At 43.9% G+C, this 17,896-nt stretch overlaps 1 protein-coding gene across 1 annotated transcript in view; it reads right to left on the minus strand.

The window, feature by feature from the left end:
- Window positions 1-605: 605 nt before the first annotated feature.
- LOC138755243 (collagen alpha-1(XXI) chain-like) overlaps window positions 606-17,896 on the minus strand; it is a 198,914-nt gene continuing 181,623 nt past the window's right edge. Inside the window, exons 23-29 of the mRNA XM_069920865.1 lie at window positions 16,527-16,571; window positions 16,405-16,437; window positions 14,448-14,594; window positions 12,662-12,716; window positions 11,624-11,809; window positions 11,020-11,097; window positions 606-1,223 (exon numbers count right to left, since the gene is read on the minus strand). Coding sequence (XP_069776966.1) covers window positions 1,033-1,223; window positions 11,020-11,097; window positions 11,624-11,809; window positions 12,662-12,716; window positions 14,448-14,594; window positions 16,405-16,437; window positions 16,527-16,571 — 735 coding nt within the window. The 3' untranslated portion in view covers window positions 606-1,032. The remainder of the gene's footprint in view (window positions 1,224-11,019; window positions 11,098-11,623; window positions 11,810-12,661; window positions 12,717-14,447; window positions 14,595-16,404; window positions 16,438-16,526; window positions 16,572-17,896) is intronic.

Consider the following 17,896-nt stretch of genomic DNA (forward strand, 5'->3'; position numbering starts at 1 on the left):
TTTAAGAGAGAGAAAAGGAGGAACTGCTTCTCCCAGAGAGAAGTGAATCTGTGGAATTCTCTGCTAAGGAAGCAGTGGAGGCTGCCTAATTAAAAGTATTTAAGACACAGATAGATGGATTTTTAAAGAAAAGAGGAATTAAGGGTTGTGGGGAACAGGTGGGTAAGTGGAGCTAAATCCACAGGCAGATAAGCTGTAATCTTTTGAATGGCAGAGCAGGCTGAAAGGGGCAGATGGCTTCTATTTCTTGTGTTCATAAAACAAAGGGTATCAGTTTTATGCAGCATGTGGTTAGAAATAGGAATGCATAGCCTCTAGATGTGGTAGATGTGAAAGTATCATTGACTTTCAAGAGAGGTGTATAAATAGATGGTGAAGAAAATTTTTCAAAGGCTTCAGTGAAAGGGCCAGTGCTGGAATTAGAATGTTGCTCTGGTAGAATATAGACTGGTCACGAAGGGCCAACTTCTGTGTTGTAGTCCATGATATGGTGGAAAGAAAGTAACCCTGATGGAACAGGTTAATTAAGTCCTTCACTCAAAATGTTGACTCTGCTTCTCTTTCATAAATGCTGCCTGACCTGACTTTCTGTTTTGATTTCAGACGTCCAGCATCTCCAACGTTTTTCACTGATTTTGATTTTCTACTATTGAGATGAAAATTGGGTGATTTCTACAATCGGGTTATTCTTCTGTTTACCAAGGTCGAAATTATCTCATGAAAATCTGTATATTATAGCTATTTTATTTAAATGTGCACAAACTATTTATACAGACAATAATAAAGCTGTTACCAAGATTTATTTTAAAAAGGTAGGGAGATAAACATACATGCACAGCACGCCATGTGTTTATATTGAAATATTCTGAATTCATCAGTAGGATGGAAGATGGAACTTGTAATAATTGGCAGGGTGATTATCTGATTGTAATTTTATTTCCTGAGAAAGATTCCTCCTCTTTGGTAGCACACGATGAGACATGAGATGACATTTTGAGATTCAGCACCCAGACATCGACCCACACTCCATCCTTAGAAGTTGGGCCCTTTGTTGTAAGGATTTTCACCCGTGTCATAGGAGTTGTAGCAGCTGGATACATCGCAGACTCCTGGTGTTCCTGGTGGGCCACGCTTCCCTGGACTTCCTTGTACTCCATTTCTTCCTGGTACCCCATCCACCCCTGGAAATCCATGGCCAGCAGGACCTGGTAGCCCAGGAAGGCCTAGAATATTGACCAATGGCTGTTATCATTACTAGATATGTAATGTGTGGGAAACATGAAAGAGTTAACCATTTTTTCCTGCTTCTTGTACAGACCAAAGAGAGAAAAATGGAAAGGTTGAATATACGAGCAAGAGCAGGTTGTTCATCCTGTTCTGCCACTGGATGCTATCAATGATGACCCCTAACCCCATTCCACATTTCGTCTCTCTCCACCTCCCCATTTGATACCTTTTGTGACATGAAAAGTATATCCCTCCTTCTTAAATATGTTCAGTGACTGGTAAAGAATTCCACAGAAATCATTATCCCCAGTGTGAAGAAATTTCTCCTCATCTTGCATGCAAAACGTCTTGACCAGTATTCTGAGAGGTTGATCCTGCTCCTCCCAGCCAGAGGAATCATCCTCATCTAATAATGGAGTTAGATAACATGGAAACAGGCCCTTTGGCTTAACTTGACCATGCTGACCAAGTTGTTTCTCTGAACTGGTCCCACTTGCCTGAGTTTGGCTTTAATCCCTCTCACCCTTTTCTATACTCGTACCTATTTAAACATCTTTGAACATTGTAATTGTACCTGCCATTACTGTTTCCTCTAGCACTCGTTCCATGTACCTTCTTGCCCTCTGGGTGAAAGGATTGCCCCTCTGGTCCTTTGAAACCTTTCCCTCTCACCTCAAATCTATGCCCTCTTACCCTTTAATTTAATTTAGACATACAGCACGGTAACAGGTCCTTTTGAGTCATGAGCCTGTACTGCCCATTTACATCCAATTGACCTACAATCCTTGGTACCGTTTTTGACTGGTGGGAAGAAACTGAAGCACCTGGAGGAAACCCACGCAGACACGGGAAGAATGTACAAACAGACAGCGCTGAATTCGAACCCAGGTCACTGGTCCTGTGTTAGAGTTGCGTGAACCGCTACACTAACTGTGTCATCCTAGAGTTAAAAAAAAGACTATTTATCTTATCTAAGTCCCTCATGATTTTGTATACCTGCATAAGATCACATAAGAGTGAAAAATTCCAGCCAATCCAACATCTCCTTATAACTCAAAGCCTCCAGTTCTCTAACTATCAAGCCTTGTCAGGATTTTGTATATTTCAGGGAGATTTACTCTCACTTTTCATAACTCTGGTGAGTACAGGCTCTGTCAACCTGATCTCTCCTCATACAGGAGTCTTGCCATTCCTAGGAATCAGTCTGGAGAACCTTGTCACATAATTTCCTTCCTTAGGTAAGGCAAAACTGCATACGATACTTCAGGTGTGGTCTCACAAAGGATCCTTATAATTGTTGGAAAACATCCTTCCTCCTATATTCAAAGCCTCTTGCAATAAAGGCCCAAATATCATTTGCCTTCTACCAACATGTACCAACATGTTCATTTTCAGTCTCAGGTAAAAAGGACACCCAGGTCTCTGTACATTCACATTTCTAAATCTCTACCAGTTAAGCAATATGCATTAGCTGTATCTGACATGCAGAGGATAATATATCTGATGTGACTTGCTTTGCTTTTTCATTGAAGCATGGCATATGATGTTCATCCTTAATTGCTCTTGGACAATGGGCCATTTCAGAAGCATTCAGGGTCAACAGCTAAGAAATTATTTTCCCTCCTTTTACTGCTGTTAAAACAGCATCATGTGTCAACCTTTCATTTAAAATCCCCATAAAAATTGTGATCTTCCATTTGAACATTCCCAGGGCAGAGTTGTTCAGCTTTCCTGAGGGTTGCTATGCTAAATCAGTTTTGGTGCACACAATTGTCCTGCTTTATTCCAAGCTCTTACAGTGATACCTTCAGAATGGTCCAGTCATACTGAAGAGGGTCTCACCAACAAATATGTGGCCTGCTTCTCTGGTAGATAAAGGCAACCAGCCTTACCTGATCCATGTCCAAATAGGCCAAAGTTTGATTTTAGGAAAGATGGGTATTAAAGTTCGGCTCATTCATCTAATCATCTATAATGTTTAAATTCTTTTATGCCTCTGTCTCCGAGAGATCTCCAGCCCATTTGTAGTCATGACCCCAACTCACCACAGTGCCCTGTCTTCCAAAGCTGTTTCTTGCCTCAATGCACTGTACAGATACTACATATCTACATACTACATATCCCACACTGATGCAGCTAGTACAGCCATTGCTTCACAGTTCCAGTGACCCAGGTTCCACCCTGTTAAGACCATAAGATGTAGGAGCACAAATAGGTTATTCAGCCCATCAAGTCTGCCCTGCTATTAATCATGAGCTGATTCATTTCCCACTCAGCCCCACTCCTTGGACCTCTCCATAACGTTTCATGCCCTGTCTAATCAAGAACCTATCAATCTCTGCCTTAAATACTCCCAATAACTTGGTGTCCATAACTGCCTGCCTGTGGCATCTTTGTTGTAAGTGGATGCCCTTCAATCCTGAAGTTGCGCCCTCTTGTTCTAGATACTCCCACCATAGGAAACAACCTTTCTACATCTTTTCTGTCCATGTTTGTCAATATTCAAAATGTTTAAATGTGATTCCGCCTTATCCTCCTAAATTCCAATGAGCAAAGTCAAAGAGCCATCAAACGTTCCTCATATGATAACCTTTTAATTAGCGGAATCATCCTTGTGAACCTTCTCTGAACTCTTTCTAATGTCAACACATCCTTTTTTAAATGTGGAGCCCAAAACTGCTCTCAATATTCCAAGTGAGGTCTCACCAGTGCCTTACAAAGTTTCAATGTCACCTCTGATATTCTATTCCTCCTGAAATGAATGCCAGCATTGCATGCCTTCTTCACCACTGACTCAGCCTGCAAGTTAACCTTCAGGGTATCCTGCATAAGGAATACCAAGTCCCTTTGCATCAGGGAATTTTCAATTTTCTCCTTATTTAGAAAACATCTGCTCATTTAATTCTTCTACTAAAGTGCTTGAGTGTACACTTTCAAACATTGCAGTTCATTTGCAGGAGTAGGCCATCTGCCTGTTGGGCCATTCAATGAGATCGTGGCTGATCTGATGATAGGCTCACCTCCACCTACCTGCCTTATCCCCATATCTCCTAATTCAATACTTTGCAAAAATCTATCCAACCTTGTTTTAAATATATTCACTGAGGTAGCCTCCACTACTTCTATGGGCAGTGAATTCCATAGATTCACCACCCTCTGGAAAAAGCAGTTCCTCCTCATCTCTGTCCCAAATTAATTACCCTGAATCTTGAAGCTTTGTCCCCTAGTTCTAGTTTTCCCCCACTAACTTACCTACCTTTATCTTACCTTTGCCTTTCATAATTTTATACGTTTCTATAAGATCCCCTCTCATCTAAATTCAAGTGATTACAGCCTCAGATGACTCAATCTCTCCTCATAGGTGAACCCCATCATCTCTGGAACCAACCTGGTGAACCTTCTCTGCACCATCTCCAAAGCCAGTACATCCTTCCTCAAGCAAGGAGACCAGAAATGCATGTCGTACTCCAGATGAGGCCTCACCAGTACCTTGTACAGTTGCAGAATAACCGAACCCCCCACTCCTAAATTCAATCCCACTAGTAATGCAGGCCAAAATTCCATTTGCCTTCCTGATAGCCTGCTGCACCTGCACACCAATCTTCTGCCATTCATGCACAAGTACTCCCAAGACCTTCTGCACAGCAGAATGCTGCAATCACTTGTCATTTAATTTATAATTTCAAATAAATTTAAATAATTTTTTTCCTTCCTTCTGGATCTTCCGTTTCATCTACATTACCTCTTCCTCCATCTACCTTTGTATCATCTGCAAATGAGGCCACAAATCCATTCATTTCACATTCTAAATCATTGATATACAAACTAAAAAGAAGCAGTCCCAACACCAACCCCTGTGGAACACTACAAGCAATTGGCACCAACAAAAATATGATCCCTGTGTTTTGACTCTCTGCTTCCTGCCAATAAGCCCAATGCTCTACCTACCCTGTAACATTTCCTGTAATACCATCGACTCTTACCTTGTTAAGTAGTCTTTTGTGTGTCATCTTGTCAAATGCCTTTGGAAAATCCAAATACACAAAATCCACTGCATCTCCTTTATCTATGTGCCTCCAAGTACTCCGTAATCTCATCTTTGACAATTCACTCCAATATCTTATCAACCATAGGTGTCAGGCTAACCAGCCTGTGGTAAACCACTATTATAATACTATGATTGGCTGCTGCCAGCTGGAAATGCTGCCCTGCCAAGGATGCGGTATGTGCTAGGTGCAGGAAAAAGGGACATTATGCCAAAGTTTGCCAGTCCAAACCATCTGCATGTGTGGACAGTTGCCACTCTGGAGAGCAATTGGTGCCATCTCCTCTACAAACCAGTGATGCCATGTGCGAGTCATGGGGGCCATCATTTTGGACCATGCAGCAAATACCATCTTCCCAGCCATACAACACCGTGAGGAAACAGCAAGGGTAGCCATCTTGATTCAAGGGCAACCATCTTGGGATCGTGAGCACCCATCAGACTCAGATAGCGAGTCTATATTGGCCTCCATCACCTTGACCAAGAGGCAACACATGAACTTGTCAGGTCTATGATAGATACCCAAGTAAATGGGCGTGTTACCAACTGCTTATTCGAAAGCAGGAGTACAGAAAGTTTTATTCACCCTGTAAACACAAGATATCACTTGCATGCAAATCACACACGACACCATCCATGGGTCCTGTGTAATGACCCTGACTGTTAGAGGCATAGTTTACAAACATTTGAGACTACTTGTCATGCCACAACTCTGTGCTCCCTTGCTACTGGGGCTGGACTTCCAGTGCCAACTTCAGAAAGTGATATTGAAATTCGATGGGCCCCAACCCCCCCACCCACCTCACCATTTGCAATGAACAATTCATAGACGACCCTCTGTGTGCAACTTGTGGCCTCTCGACCATCAAGGTTGACCATCCCGCCACTGTTCGCCAACCTCACCACTGACTGCAAGCTGGTGGCCACCAAGAGTAGATGTTACTGTGCGGCAGCTAAAGGGTTCATTAAGTTGGAGGTTCAGAGCTTGTTGGGTGAGGGCATCAGGTTGTTGTGGTAAAGAATGGGGAACAGAATAGGATGCTCACAGACTACAGCCAGACCATCAACTTATACACACAGCTCATTGTGTACCCCCTTCCATGAACGTCAAATATGGTCAACCAGATTGCACAATATTGGGTATTGGTGTATCACTAGCTCCCGATCTGCCCAGTGGATTGCCAGTATATCCTGTTTGAGGAGAATGGCCGCCTCTACCACTTCCTCTAGGTCCCTTTCAGCATCACAAACGGGGTCTATGATTTCCAGTGGGAGACAGACCGCATGTTGGTCCACTATAATCTGCAGGCTACCTTCCCATACCTAGATAATGTAACCATCTGCACCTGCAACCTGCAAGATCATGATGCAAATCTCCGTAAGTTTCTGCGGGCAGCAAAATGCCTGAAACTTACTTATGAGGACAAATTTGTGTTCTGGATAGCACAGCTGTCGGCTAAGTGGTCAAGAATGGTGTCATTGGCCCCGACCCTGACCGCATGCATCCATTGCTGGAGCTACCTCTCACATATACCTCAAAGTATTGAAGAGATACCTTGGGTTCTTCTCATACAACGCTCAATGGGTCCCCATCTATGCGAACAAGATTCACTCATTGGTCAAAGCCACCATGTTTTCTCTGCCAGCAGAGGCCCAAGCTGCATTTGACCATATCAAAGACGACATTTCCAAGGCAACCATGCATGCCATACGAGTCCACACCTTTCCATGTGGAGAGTGATGTGTCCAACTTTGCCCTGGCTGTATCACTCAACCAAGTAGGCAGGCCCGTCGCCTTTATTTCATCCACCCTCCAAGGTCCTGAAATTTGCTTCTCCTCCATGAAGGAAGCAGCCCAGGCCATCATGGAGGCAGTTTGCCACTGGAGGCACTACCTCACTGGAAAACTATTCACTCTCCTCACGGAACAGTGAGCAGTCGTATTCCTGTTTAATAATAAGCAAAGGGATCGTGGTGGGGGGGGCATTCCATCACACCCCAACCAGGAAAAATCAAGAGAACAGCCTGAGCACTGGCTGCCATGACATGTTAAAACCATAAAGCTCTTATACCTTTGTTGTGAGTGTCTTGAAGGTCGTGTGTAACTATGGTTAGTTAAGTGTTTAGTGTTAAATGTGGGGTTGGGGAGGGAGGGAGATGAAAAGAGCTTGAACTCTGCAGAAAACTGTATAAAATGGATAATTGTAAATTGTAGTCAATGCTGATACTGTTAATATTGACACTGATAATGTTGATAACTGTTTGAGTTCGAAAAATCAAAAATAAAATATAAAAAAAATAAGCAAAGGGGCAAAATCAAGAATGGTAAGGTCCTCATCTGGAGAACTGTCCACTTACAACTGTGACATCCTCTACTGGCCTGGCAAACTTAATGACCCCTGGATGCTCTATCCCGTGGGACTTGGGCCAGTGTCCAAATGGACAGACTGCAGACCCTCCATAATTACCTTTTCCACCCTGGAGTAACTAGGTTTTTCCATATTATTAAAGCTTGGAACCTACCATACTCCGTTGAGGAAGTTGGGACAATGACTAAAAACTGTGAGGTCTGCACTGAATGCAAACTGCAATTCTACCAACCAGATAAGATGCACCTGATCAAAGCTACCCACCCCTTTGAACACCTAAGCAGTGATTTTAAGGGGCCCCTCTCCTCACAATCTTCCTTACAATCATCAATTAATACTCCCATTTCCCTTTCAGCATCCCTTGCCCAGACATGACCACGGCCAGTTATCAAGGCCCTCACCAATATCTTCACATTCTTTGGGTACCCCAGCTTCATCCACCGTGACCGGGGACCTCATTCATGAGTGATGAGCTGTGACAGTACCTGCTGGCCAGGGGCATCACCACGAGCAGGACCGCCAGCTACAACTCTAGGGGAAACGGGAAAGTGAAAAGGGAGAATGCCACGGTCTGGGAAACTATCCTCCTGGCACTGAGGTCACAGGGCCTCCCCATCTCCCAATGGCAAGAAATCCTCTCAGATGCACTCCACTCCATCTTTATGTTTGCTTTCCTGAGGAATTCTGCATCAGCGACTATGTTGCCCACCTGGCTTACCTCCCCAGGACCGGTCCTGCTTTGGAAGCAGACCAGGCAATCTAAGACTGACCCACTGGTTGAAGGGTCTACCTCCTTCACGCTAACCCCTAGTATGCCTATGTCATCTTCCCTGATGGACGCAAGGACACGGTCTCGATCCAGGATCGCACCATCAGGCACCTCTCCAACCACCACTGACCACCAACAGACACTTCTCCCCCATTTCTTCCTTAGGAGTTCCTGAACCTGCAGCTGACCATTCTCTACCCCTGGCCACTGTTCCTCAACAAACTGTAACCGGTGATGACAGGCCAACCCCACAAGCTGTTCAGGATTACCACATCGTTCGCTGCAGCAGAGAAGACCTCTTGACAGACTTAATCTGTAAAATGTATATACTTATATTTGTTTCATCTTTTTACCTCACCCTGCAGGACTCTTCTTAAAAAGGAGGGGTGAAAGTGGTAAACCACTGTTATTCTGTGATTGGCTGCTGCCGGCTGGACATGCCTATGGAGACCGATCCTACCCATAGGCTCTTGCATGCTCCCCATTCCACTCTGTCTTGATCAGTCAGTGAGGTTGATGGCTGCTCCAGTCTATAGTTAATAAAAGCCTGATAGTTTCACAACTCCAGTCTTTTGTGATTACTGATGGTGCATCATGGCCTCAAATTTCCTTTCTGCTGCCTCCCTCCCTTCTTGAATAGTGGAGTGACATTTTGTGATTTTCCAGACCTCTGGAATCATGCCAGAATCTATTGATTCCTGAAAGATCATTACCATTCAAAACCTCCATAATCTCTACCACTATTTCTTTCAGAACCTAAGGGTGCAATTTATCTGGTCTGGGAGATTTGTACACCTTTAGACCATTTAGCTTTCTGAGCACCTTCTGCCTTGAAATAGTAACTGCATTCACTTCCTTTCCTTGATGCCCTTGGACATCAAACACACTGCTAATGTCTTCCACAGTGAAGACTGAAGAGTCTGCCATCTCCTTGTCTCTCATTATTATTTCTCCAGCATCATTTTCTAATGGTCCTACATTTACTCTCACTTCTCATTTATTCTTTATATCCTTAAAGAAGCTTTTTGAACCCTATTTGATACTATTTGCTAGCCGACTTTCATACTTCTTTTCCCTCCTCGAGTTCTTGGGTGTTGTCTGTGCAGAGTTTGCATGTTCTCCTGCTTTCCTCCAGGTGGAAGTTGATAGGTTAATTGTCCACTGTAAGTTTCCCTTACTGTGTAGGTGAGTGAGGTGATGGGAAGATGGGGAACATAAAATAGGTCCAATGTATGGTGAGTTTAAAAATTAGTGTTTGGCTGAGTGGTCAAAGGGCCTAATTCCATGCAATGTGACCAGGCCCCATTCCTCCTAAGCTTCCCTCCAAAACCCCCACGGTTCTCCGACCACCTCCTCCTAACCCACGACCGTCATCTGCAGTCCACTTGATTTGCTTTGTGAACTCTAACGTTGTAAAATTGTCTCTCTGTGCAGTTTTCACCAGTAAAATCAGGTCTATTGCACACAGTGTCTTGGGGTTTGTGGCAATGATAGAACTTTAGCGTAGCTTTAGGCCACGCTATTACAGCGCCAGCAACCAGGGTTCAAAATTCCGGCGCTGTCTGTAATGAGGTTGTACGTTCTCCCCTGTCTGCATGGGTTTCCTACGAGTGCTCTGGTCTCCCCCCACCCCCCACCCCAACCTTCAAAATGTACTGTGCTTGTAGGTCAATTGGGTGTAATTGGGTGTCATGGGCTCGTGGGCTGGAAGGGGGTTACTGTGCTGTATGTCTAAATTAAATTAAAATAAATAAACTATGAATAAAATATAATGATATGCCCTCCAAAAGAATATAGCCAACCCCAACTATCTTTTTTAGCCCTCAGAATTTATGAATCCTGAAGTGTAATGTTCCAGAGAGCTACAGTTACAGCACGAGTTGAAATAAAAGGCATGCTTTAAAATACTGTTACCATTTCCCTCAACTGGCTGCCTGAGGATAACTTCCCAAATGCGCTGCTTTTCTTGCTTCGCTCTTAGATTAGGAATTCACTGCTCACCATGTGAACCACAAAATCTTTTACTGGGACTATAACTTAAGGCACAAATCAACTGTCTGTACTGGATTACCATCCACCCACTGAGGGCTAAGTGGCTCCCAGAATGATAGGAAGCCACGGTGAATGAACCTGATTCACTTGTTGTGTTAAAATGCCGGAAACCCAGTTCGACCATTGTCATGATATGCCGTGTGTTCTGTAAACTTGGGTGGCATGGTTAATGCAACACTATTACAGCACAAACAACCCAGGTTAAAATCTGGCACTGTCTGGAAGGCATTTGTAAATTCTCCCCTGGACCTGTGTGGTTTTCCCTGAGTGCTCCAGCTTCTTCCCACCCTCTAAAACGTATGGGGTTTGTAGGTTAATTGGGTATAGTTGGATGGCACAGGTTCCAGGAGCCGAAAGGGCCATATTGTATCATTAATTTTAAAAAAATTATATGCAAAATGGTGGCAGAGAATGTTGTTTTTTTTGGTGTGAGGCCTGTAAAGAAAACAAAACTTAGATTTTCACTGTGCCTCAGTACATGTGACAATAAACCCAAACTTAACCCTGTGTCACCTTCTAGGAAGGTCTTCATGGTCTGAAGCCTTTCTGCATCTTACCTGCTTGTCCAGGTGGGCCTGGTAATCCTGGGTGCTCTTCCCCCTTCATACCTTTGGCTCCTTTCATCCCCTGCTCACCTAAAACAAAATGGCAATTGTTAATATCCTGTGAACATAAGAAAGCTCATCATTGATTTGTGAGAACAGTATCACTGCTATTGAGTTTACCTGGTGATAAAGCAAAGTGATAGCAATTGGCATTAATGGGACCATCTCTTTTGACACAATTCTTTGGGCCAAAGCATGGCACTTTCCATTCTCCTTTCATTCACTTAAATGACTTGGTATTAAGCAGCCGATAATAAAAAGCGAGAATAGCTTTAGTGAACAGTAGCACTTGGTGATTATACTCAGAGCAGTGAGAATGAAGAAGGGCTTCAGGGATGATGCTACAGGCTCAGTGTTGCAATTGACCCAGCCACGTGCTCCACAAGGTAAGACCATCATAAACTTGATTTTATTTGGACCAACCCACATTAGCAAAGTGTCTATCTGTTTTTCAAGATACCTTTTACTTCCTATGGATGCTGCATGACCTGCTGAGTTTCTCCAACACTGTTGTGTATTGCACCCCAACTTAAAGAAAATATTCACATTGTTGTACCTTTCTTTCCTGGTAGACCAGGCATACCAGGTAGCCCCCTGTATCCTCGCTTGGCGGTTTGGCCTGGATATCCAGGTAATCCCCTTTGCCCTGGCTGCCCTGGGAATCCCGGTTGACCAGGAGCTCCTTTAATACTTTCACAATGGCAGGTTGGTCTCATGCTTTGAAGTAGGGATGGCAACTGAGCTGTGCAATAGGAACAACAGTAACATGGTTACTCCTTAAAAATTCACAGGGACTCTATTATAAAAGAAAGCTGAAATCAGTATCCTTTAAAAAGCTCAAAGAAGGCAGGGATGGTGCCTCCGCACAGAGCAAAGCAGGTTCCTGAATATTATTCTATAACTTCGAAAAGGACGTTCATCAATGAGGACAATTCATAGCCTCCATTGTGATGAAATGCATGATCTCCATACACATTCTTCAGCTTCAGGCATGGAGTGTAGCCACTGGGTGAGGTATTGAAGGCCAACAGTGTTCACAGAATATTGTTGAGCTACACCATACTATAGAGTGGGAGAACACGGCATCCTAGAAGGAGGAGCTCTGTAGGGAAGCCGACAGAGAAGGAAAGCAAAAGCAGTGGATGAGGTCTGTCAAGGCCAGGGAGGAATGTGTCCGGGGAGGCATCCGTCGGTCCTGCAGGATCGATGTATGGAGTGCATGCAGCTAAATGTGGCCACTGCAGGACTTGGTGGTTGACGGCCTCATGCCTGGCAGCAGACGATTGGCTTCTGGGATCGGGAATTGGGTTTAGGTTCCATGATGGAAAGCAGGGTCTCCTGAAGGGCCTCAGGAGCCAATGGCTTCCTAATGCTTCAGGGATTCAGCCAGGGTTGCTTCTTTTTTTTTTAACCTGTTGCACCAAATTCATAAATGTAAAATGCAGTGAATATTAGTTATACTCCATAAAACTTTAAATCAGATTTGGGACAAGATAGCGATGCATAGAAACAGTGCAATAGGGTCATGGGAAACATTTTAGTTGTATGGAATTGGTCATGTCACCAGCCAACAAGTGAAGCTGGAAGTACTCACCACGAAGAACACTGTTGCACAATTTCATCACATGCTCATCTGTGACAGGTTTAGCCTAATTAGAATAAATTGGAGTTAGTTTTGATGTGGCTTGACATACATGTCAGAATCAGAATTTACTGTTATGAACAAGTTACAAAATTTGGTGTTTATAAAAATATAAATAATAGTGCACAAAAAGTAAGGCCGTGTCTTTGGTTCATTGATTATTCAGGAATCTGATGGCAGCGGGGAAGAAGCTGTCTTTGTGCCACTGAGTGGTCGTCTTTAGGCTCCTGTACCTTTTCCCCGATGGTAGCAGAGTGAAGAGCGCATGACCTGGGTGGTGGGAGTTTTGAGGATAGAGGCTGCTTTTTTAAGACACCACCTCAGGTCTGGTGCCTGTGATACCTGTCCTGAGAGTTGACAGTGATGCAACCAGCCAGAATGCTCTCCACAGTACACCTGTAGAGATTTATGAAAGTCTTCAGTGACATATGGAATCTCCTCAGACACCTCATAAAGTATAGCCGCTGGCGTGCCTTCTTCGTGGAGTCTCCAGGACAGATCCTGAGATGTTGACTCCCAGGAATTGGAAGTTCTTGACCCTGTCTGAAGTATTAGTTTTCCAAGAAAAGCCAGTGCCCAACTCAGCAGCATGTGGCTGCAGCGCCCCAGCCCCATCGGCTAGCTAGTGGCAACCAATTGGGTGGAGCTAGGGAATAAGTCACACCGAGGGATAAGAGGGGTTCACTGATTGGCCACTCCCCGGATAGCACTAAACGACCAATCCCAGGAAGTGGATCATAATGCCACCATTCAGGTGGAATGATGACATCAGAGATGGGCTTCTGAGACCTTTATAAGCAGAGCTGCCAGCACAATAAACCAGTGTTGAATTCACTTTCATGATGTGTGTCTATTTGAGCGTAACTTCTCCAGCAGTAGCAGCCGCTACAGGGCAGTCTTTTTTACCAGATAATAATTTAATGTCCCGTTTGTAAATATAGTCTCCTGCGACCTTTTCACCAACCGTGTGCCCAGGATGGTACACCCCCCCCTTAAAATAATGAGGTGATATACCTTGACTGGGCTGCCCAATAACATTTCTTAAAGTCTGGTAACCTTATGTTGCCTCGACTAAAGTCCCAGGTTAGTTTTTCCATAGCGACTCTGGCTACCTTGCCATTCCACAAAAACCTTCTCACATGTGAATGTAAGTCCTGAAAGAATCCTTGGGGCAGAGCCATGGGAAAAGTTTGGAAGAGGTACTGAAGCCTTGGCAACACATTCATTTTAGCACGAGTGCGATAGGCAGGGTCATCCACCTATTTAAGACCTCCTTGATTCTCTTGAGCAATGGGGTGTCGTTTAGCTTATATAAATTATTTAGGTTATTGTCTACCCTAATTCCTAGATATTGGATTCCATTTTATGGCCACTTCAAATGACTATTCTCTTGATATTGACTATAAACCCCCTTAGTAAGTGGCATAACCGCTCTTATCCCAATTGATCTTATATCCAGAGACCTCTCCATGGTCTTCCAGCGTAGAGTGCAGCCTGGCCAGCAAATTTACTGGGTCTATCAGATATATCGGCTTCCGGGAAAGGTGGTGGAGGCAGGGACAATTTCTTCATTTAAGAAAGAGTTGGATAAGTATATGGATGGGAGGAGGATGGAGGGATATGGGCAGAGTGCTGGTAAGTGGGATTAGAGGAGGGTACTTGGATCAGTGCGGACTAGAAGGGCCAAATTGGCCTGTTTCTGTGTTGTAATTGTTATAATTGTTATAAGAACACTTACAGGTTTCCCAGGAAGTCCAGGGACACCAGGTAGTCCCGCTGGGCCTTCCTGCCCCGATGTTCCACGGGGGCCCAAGGGGCCAACTGCACCAGGTTCACCATTCCTGCCTTCGGCCCCCCTCTCACCGGGTGATCCCATGTCCCCTTTCTAAACAACATCAGAAAAAAATATTCATGATACATGAAGACATGTAAAGATGAGAAAATAAGAAACAAGAATTCACTGAATGGCCCTTCCAACCTGCTCCTTTTCACAGTGCAATCACATTTGATTTTCAATGATACTCCATTTCCTTCGCCTCATCTCCATATCCTCACAAACCCCTGAGAGAAGGAACGCTTTCTCATCTTCATGTGAGATGGCCTAATTGTGAGACTATACCTCCTGGTTTCTGCAGGAATTTCATCTTCATCTCTCTACCACAGAAGTCATTAAACATATTCAAAGAGGTAGATACTTTACTTAACTCTGAAGGGATCACACTTTGCAATAAAGGCAAACATTCTTCCAAATTTCATAGAATAATTGCCCATTCCACTCAATCTCTGATCACAACAACAGCACCTGATAGCCTGAATATGCCTGAGATTGTCTGATCTTGGAAGCTAAGCAGGCTCAGGTCTGGTCAGTACTTGGAGGGGAGAACTTCTAGAAACACCAGGTGCTGTAGGTTTCTGTGAGGGGCGCTGGACAAAGTGGAAAGTCTCTGTCTATAGACAAATGTTAAAGAATTTCATGTATGTTACATTCTAAATGTAGTATTATGTGACAATAATGGAACCTTTACCTTAACCTTTACCAAATAATCTCACCCATAGGACATTATCATACTGGAAGAAACCATGGTGATTTTCAAATTCCTTCATTTCTAGTCATTAATTTACTTGTAGGAATTAATCAATTTCATGAACAAATGAGATTAATGAAACACTTTAAATTTAAATTTAGACATTTGACACAGTAACAGGCCATTTTGGTCCACGAGTCCGTGCCGTCCAATTTACACCCAATTATCCCACACCCCTGGTACGTCTTGAACAGTGGGAGGAAACCGGAGCCCCCAGGGAAAACCCACACAGACATGGAGAGAATCTACAAACTCCTTAAAGACAGCATGGGATTCTAACCCTGGTCCTGATCGCTGACACTGTGCTAATCGCTATGCCAACCATGACACTCTAATATCCAAGGCACTTCTAAATTCCCTTTCAATTCTTTTCATGATTATATTAAAATTCTCTGTTCTCAATGACAAGAGGATATCATTCATCTCTATTTGTACCATAACCCCTCATGAATATCTCTAGCAGGTCACCTTTTTAATCTATTCAATAGTTCATTGAAAGGTTCCTTCCCACATCCCAAAGACGGTGCTTGGTAGGTTAACTGGCCACTGTAAATTGCCCTCTGTGTGTAGGTGAATGTAGAATCTAGGAGGAGCTGATGAGAGTGAGGGGAGAATAAAAGCTGCAGTTCATGAAGGAGTAGTGCAAATGGCAGGTGGACTTAATGGGCTGAAAGGTCTGTTTCAATGCTCTGTGACCTTTTCTCCCTCTCAACTATCTGCAGATTTTGAATGTGGAGAAGACTGCCCCAATCAATGCATCCCTCAACCTCAGAAGCAAAATGGTTCCCCTGCTCTATCTCTTGGTCTCCCTCTCATCTTTTTGGTGTCTCCATCTTGCCCCTTCTCTGCAACTTGATTTCCTTCCTTTTCAATCCTGATAAAAGGTATTTGACCAGAAATATTACCTCAGGGCTCAAGCCCTGAATGTTGGCTATGTATTTTTCTCTTTGCTATATGAAGTATTTGACCTGCTGAGTTTTTCCAGCATCATGTTTTAATTTCAATCATGGTGTCTGCAGACTTTTGTGATTTACACCTCTCCGCAGATGCTGCCTGAGCTGCTGTGTATCCCTGCTTTTAATTGGCTTATGTTAGTTCCCAGAAATGTACCTCTCCTTTTACTCCTTTGGCACCAGTAGATCCCTGCAGGAATATAAACACAGAAAATTACTTCACTGAAAGTAAGCTGCAATATAATGTAATTAACAAGTGTATTTATGGTATTTAATCACCTGCAGGCCTGGGGATCCAGGGGGTCCTACTCGCCCTTTCTCAGCCTAGATGACAAAAAAGGTACAATGTCACACTAAAGCAAGTCTGCCCTAAAAATTCTTCTCTCCACCAGCATTGTTAGAAATCACCCTGACATTTGGTAGATAAGCCAGACACATAACACTCAAACACTTCACTTTTGTTCTCTCTGGCCTTCCTGATTTCTCTGCTATGTTAAACTTGTTTATTTCTATTTTTTTTTCTGGAGAAAGATCATTATTCAAGATTCCTTTGTTGTCATGTAGTAGTATAGAACATGTCATATTGCATAAAATTGCCTTCTGCCTGCTGTCAGGCAGATAGATCATCATTAGTGCTGCCAGGCACCCCTTACAATATGAGAGAAAGAGAAGCAAAATGGAATGTCCCACCAAAGTCACTGAGTGTCCATGCATTCGCCCACAGTGCTCTCGCAGCCTCTGCCGCCGCATGGACTCCTGTTCGATCCATCGGCAACCTGAGCTCCAGATTGAAACCTCCAGCACGATCAGGAAAGCCTTCAGCACCCAAGGCTCTCCGAGAGCCCTTTTTGCCCTCAACGTCTTTTTGAACCCTGGCTCCAATACTTGGTTCTCAATAGCCAGTCTCCACCAGCCCACAGCCTATGCAGATTCCCCCAACCGCAAGTTGCCTGCAGCTTGTGTGGGTTCATCAGCTGCTGAGCCCCTGGCTGGTCCACTGTCATGGTCACCATCTTGTAGGTTCTTCTCCTCTGCTTTTTCTCAATGGGGGAGGGGGGGAAATATTCTCCCTGTTTCAGATGCCCTGTGCTAATTTGTTGCTCCCCTGAGTCTGCAATCCCTCGAGGCCATTGCCAGAACAGGCGCCACCATCTTGGGCACAAATGGTCGCAGGATTTTAAAAATAAAACACCAATAGCTCATTTAACAGGTCTGTATGGTGTCACTGGCATTAGGACTGGCCAGATGAACCCTTCGTAGCAGCACTGCATCTCCACTCTTTTCTCACCAGGGTCCATACCAGTGCTATTAGCCATCTTTGCAGCTCTGGCAATGCCACCATTTTTTTTCCATCATGCTGAATCTTTAACTCTCTTGGCATAAATGCAGTCTAATTTGTTGAACATTACCAGCATTTTCTGCCTTTATTTCAGAGGTCCAGTATATTTGGCATTTTTAATTGTTTTTTTTAAACTTTTTTTTAAATTTAGAAATACAGCATGGTATTAGTCCCTTCAGGACCACTAAGTCCCTTCAGGTCCATGCTGCTCAAATGTGCCTAATTAACCAACTAACCCCATTCATCTTTGGAACATGCGAGAAAGCCGGAGCACCTGAAGGAAACCCATATGGATATGGGAAGGACATAA

The sequence above is a fragment of the Narcine bancroftii genome, chromosome 2 (assembly GCF_036971445.1).
Source record: "Narcine bancroftii isolate sNarBan1 chromosome 2, sNarBan1.hap1, whole genome shotgun sequence".
NCBI lineage: Eukaryota > Metazoa > Chordata > Chondrichthyes > Torpediniformes > Narcinidae > Narcine > Narcine bancroftii.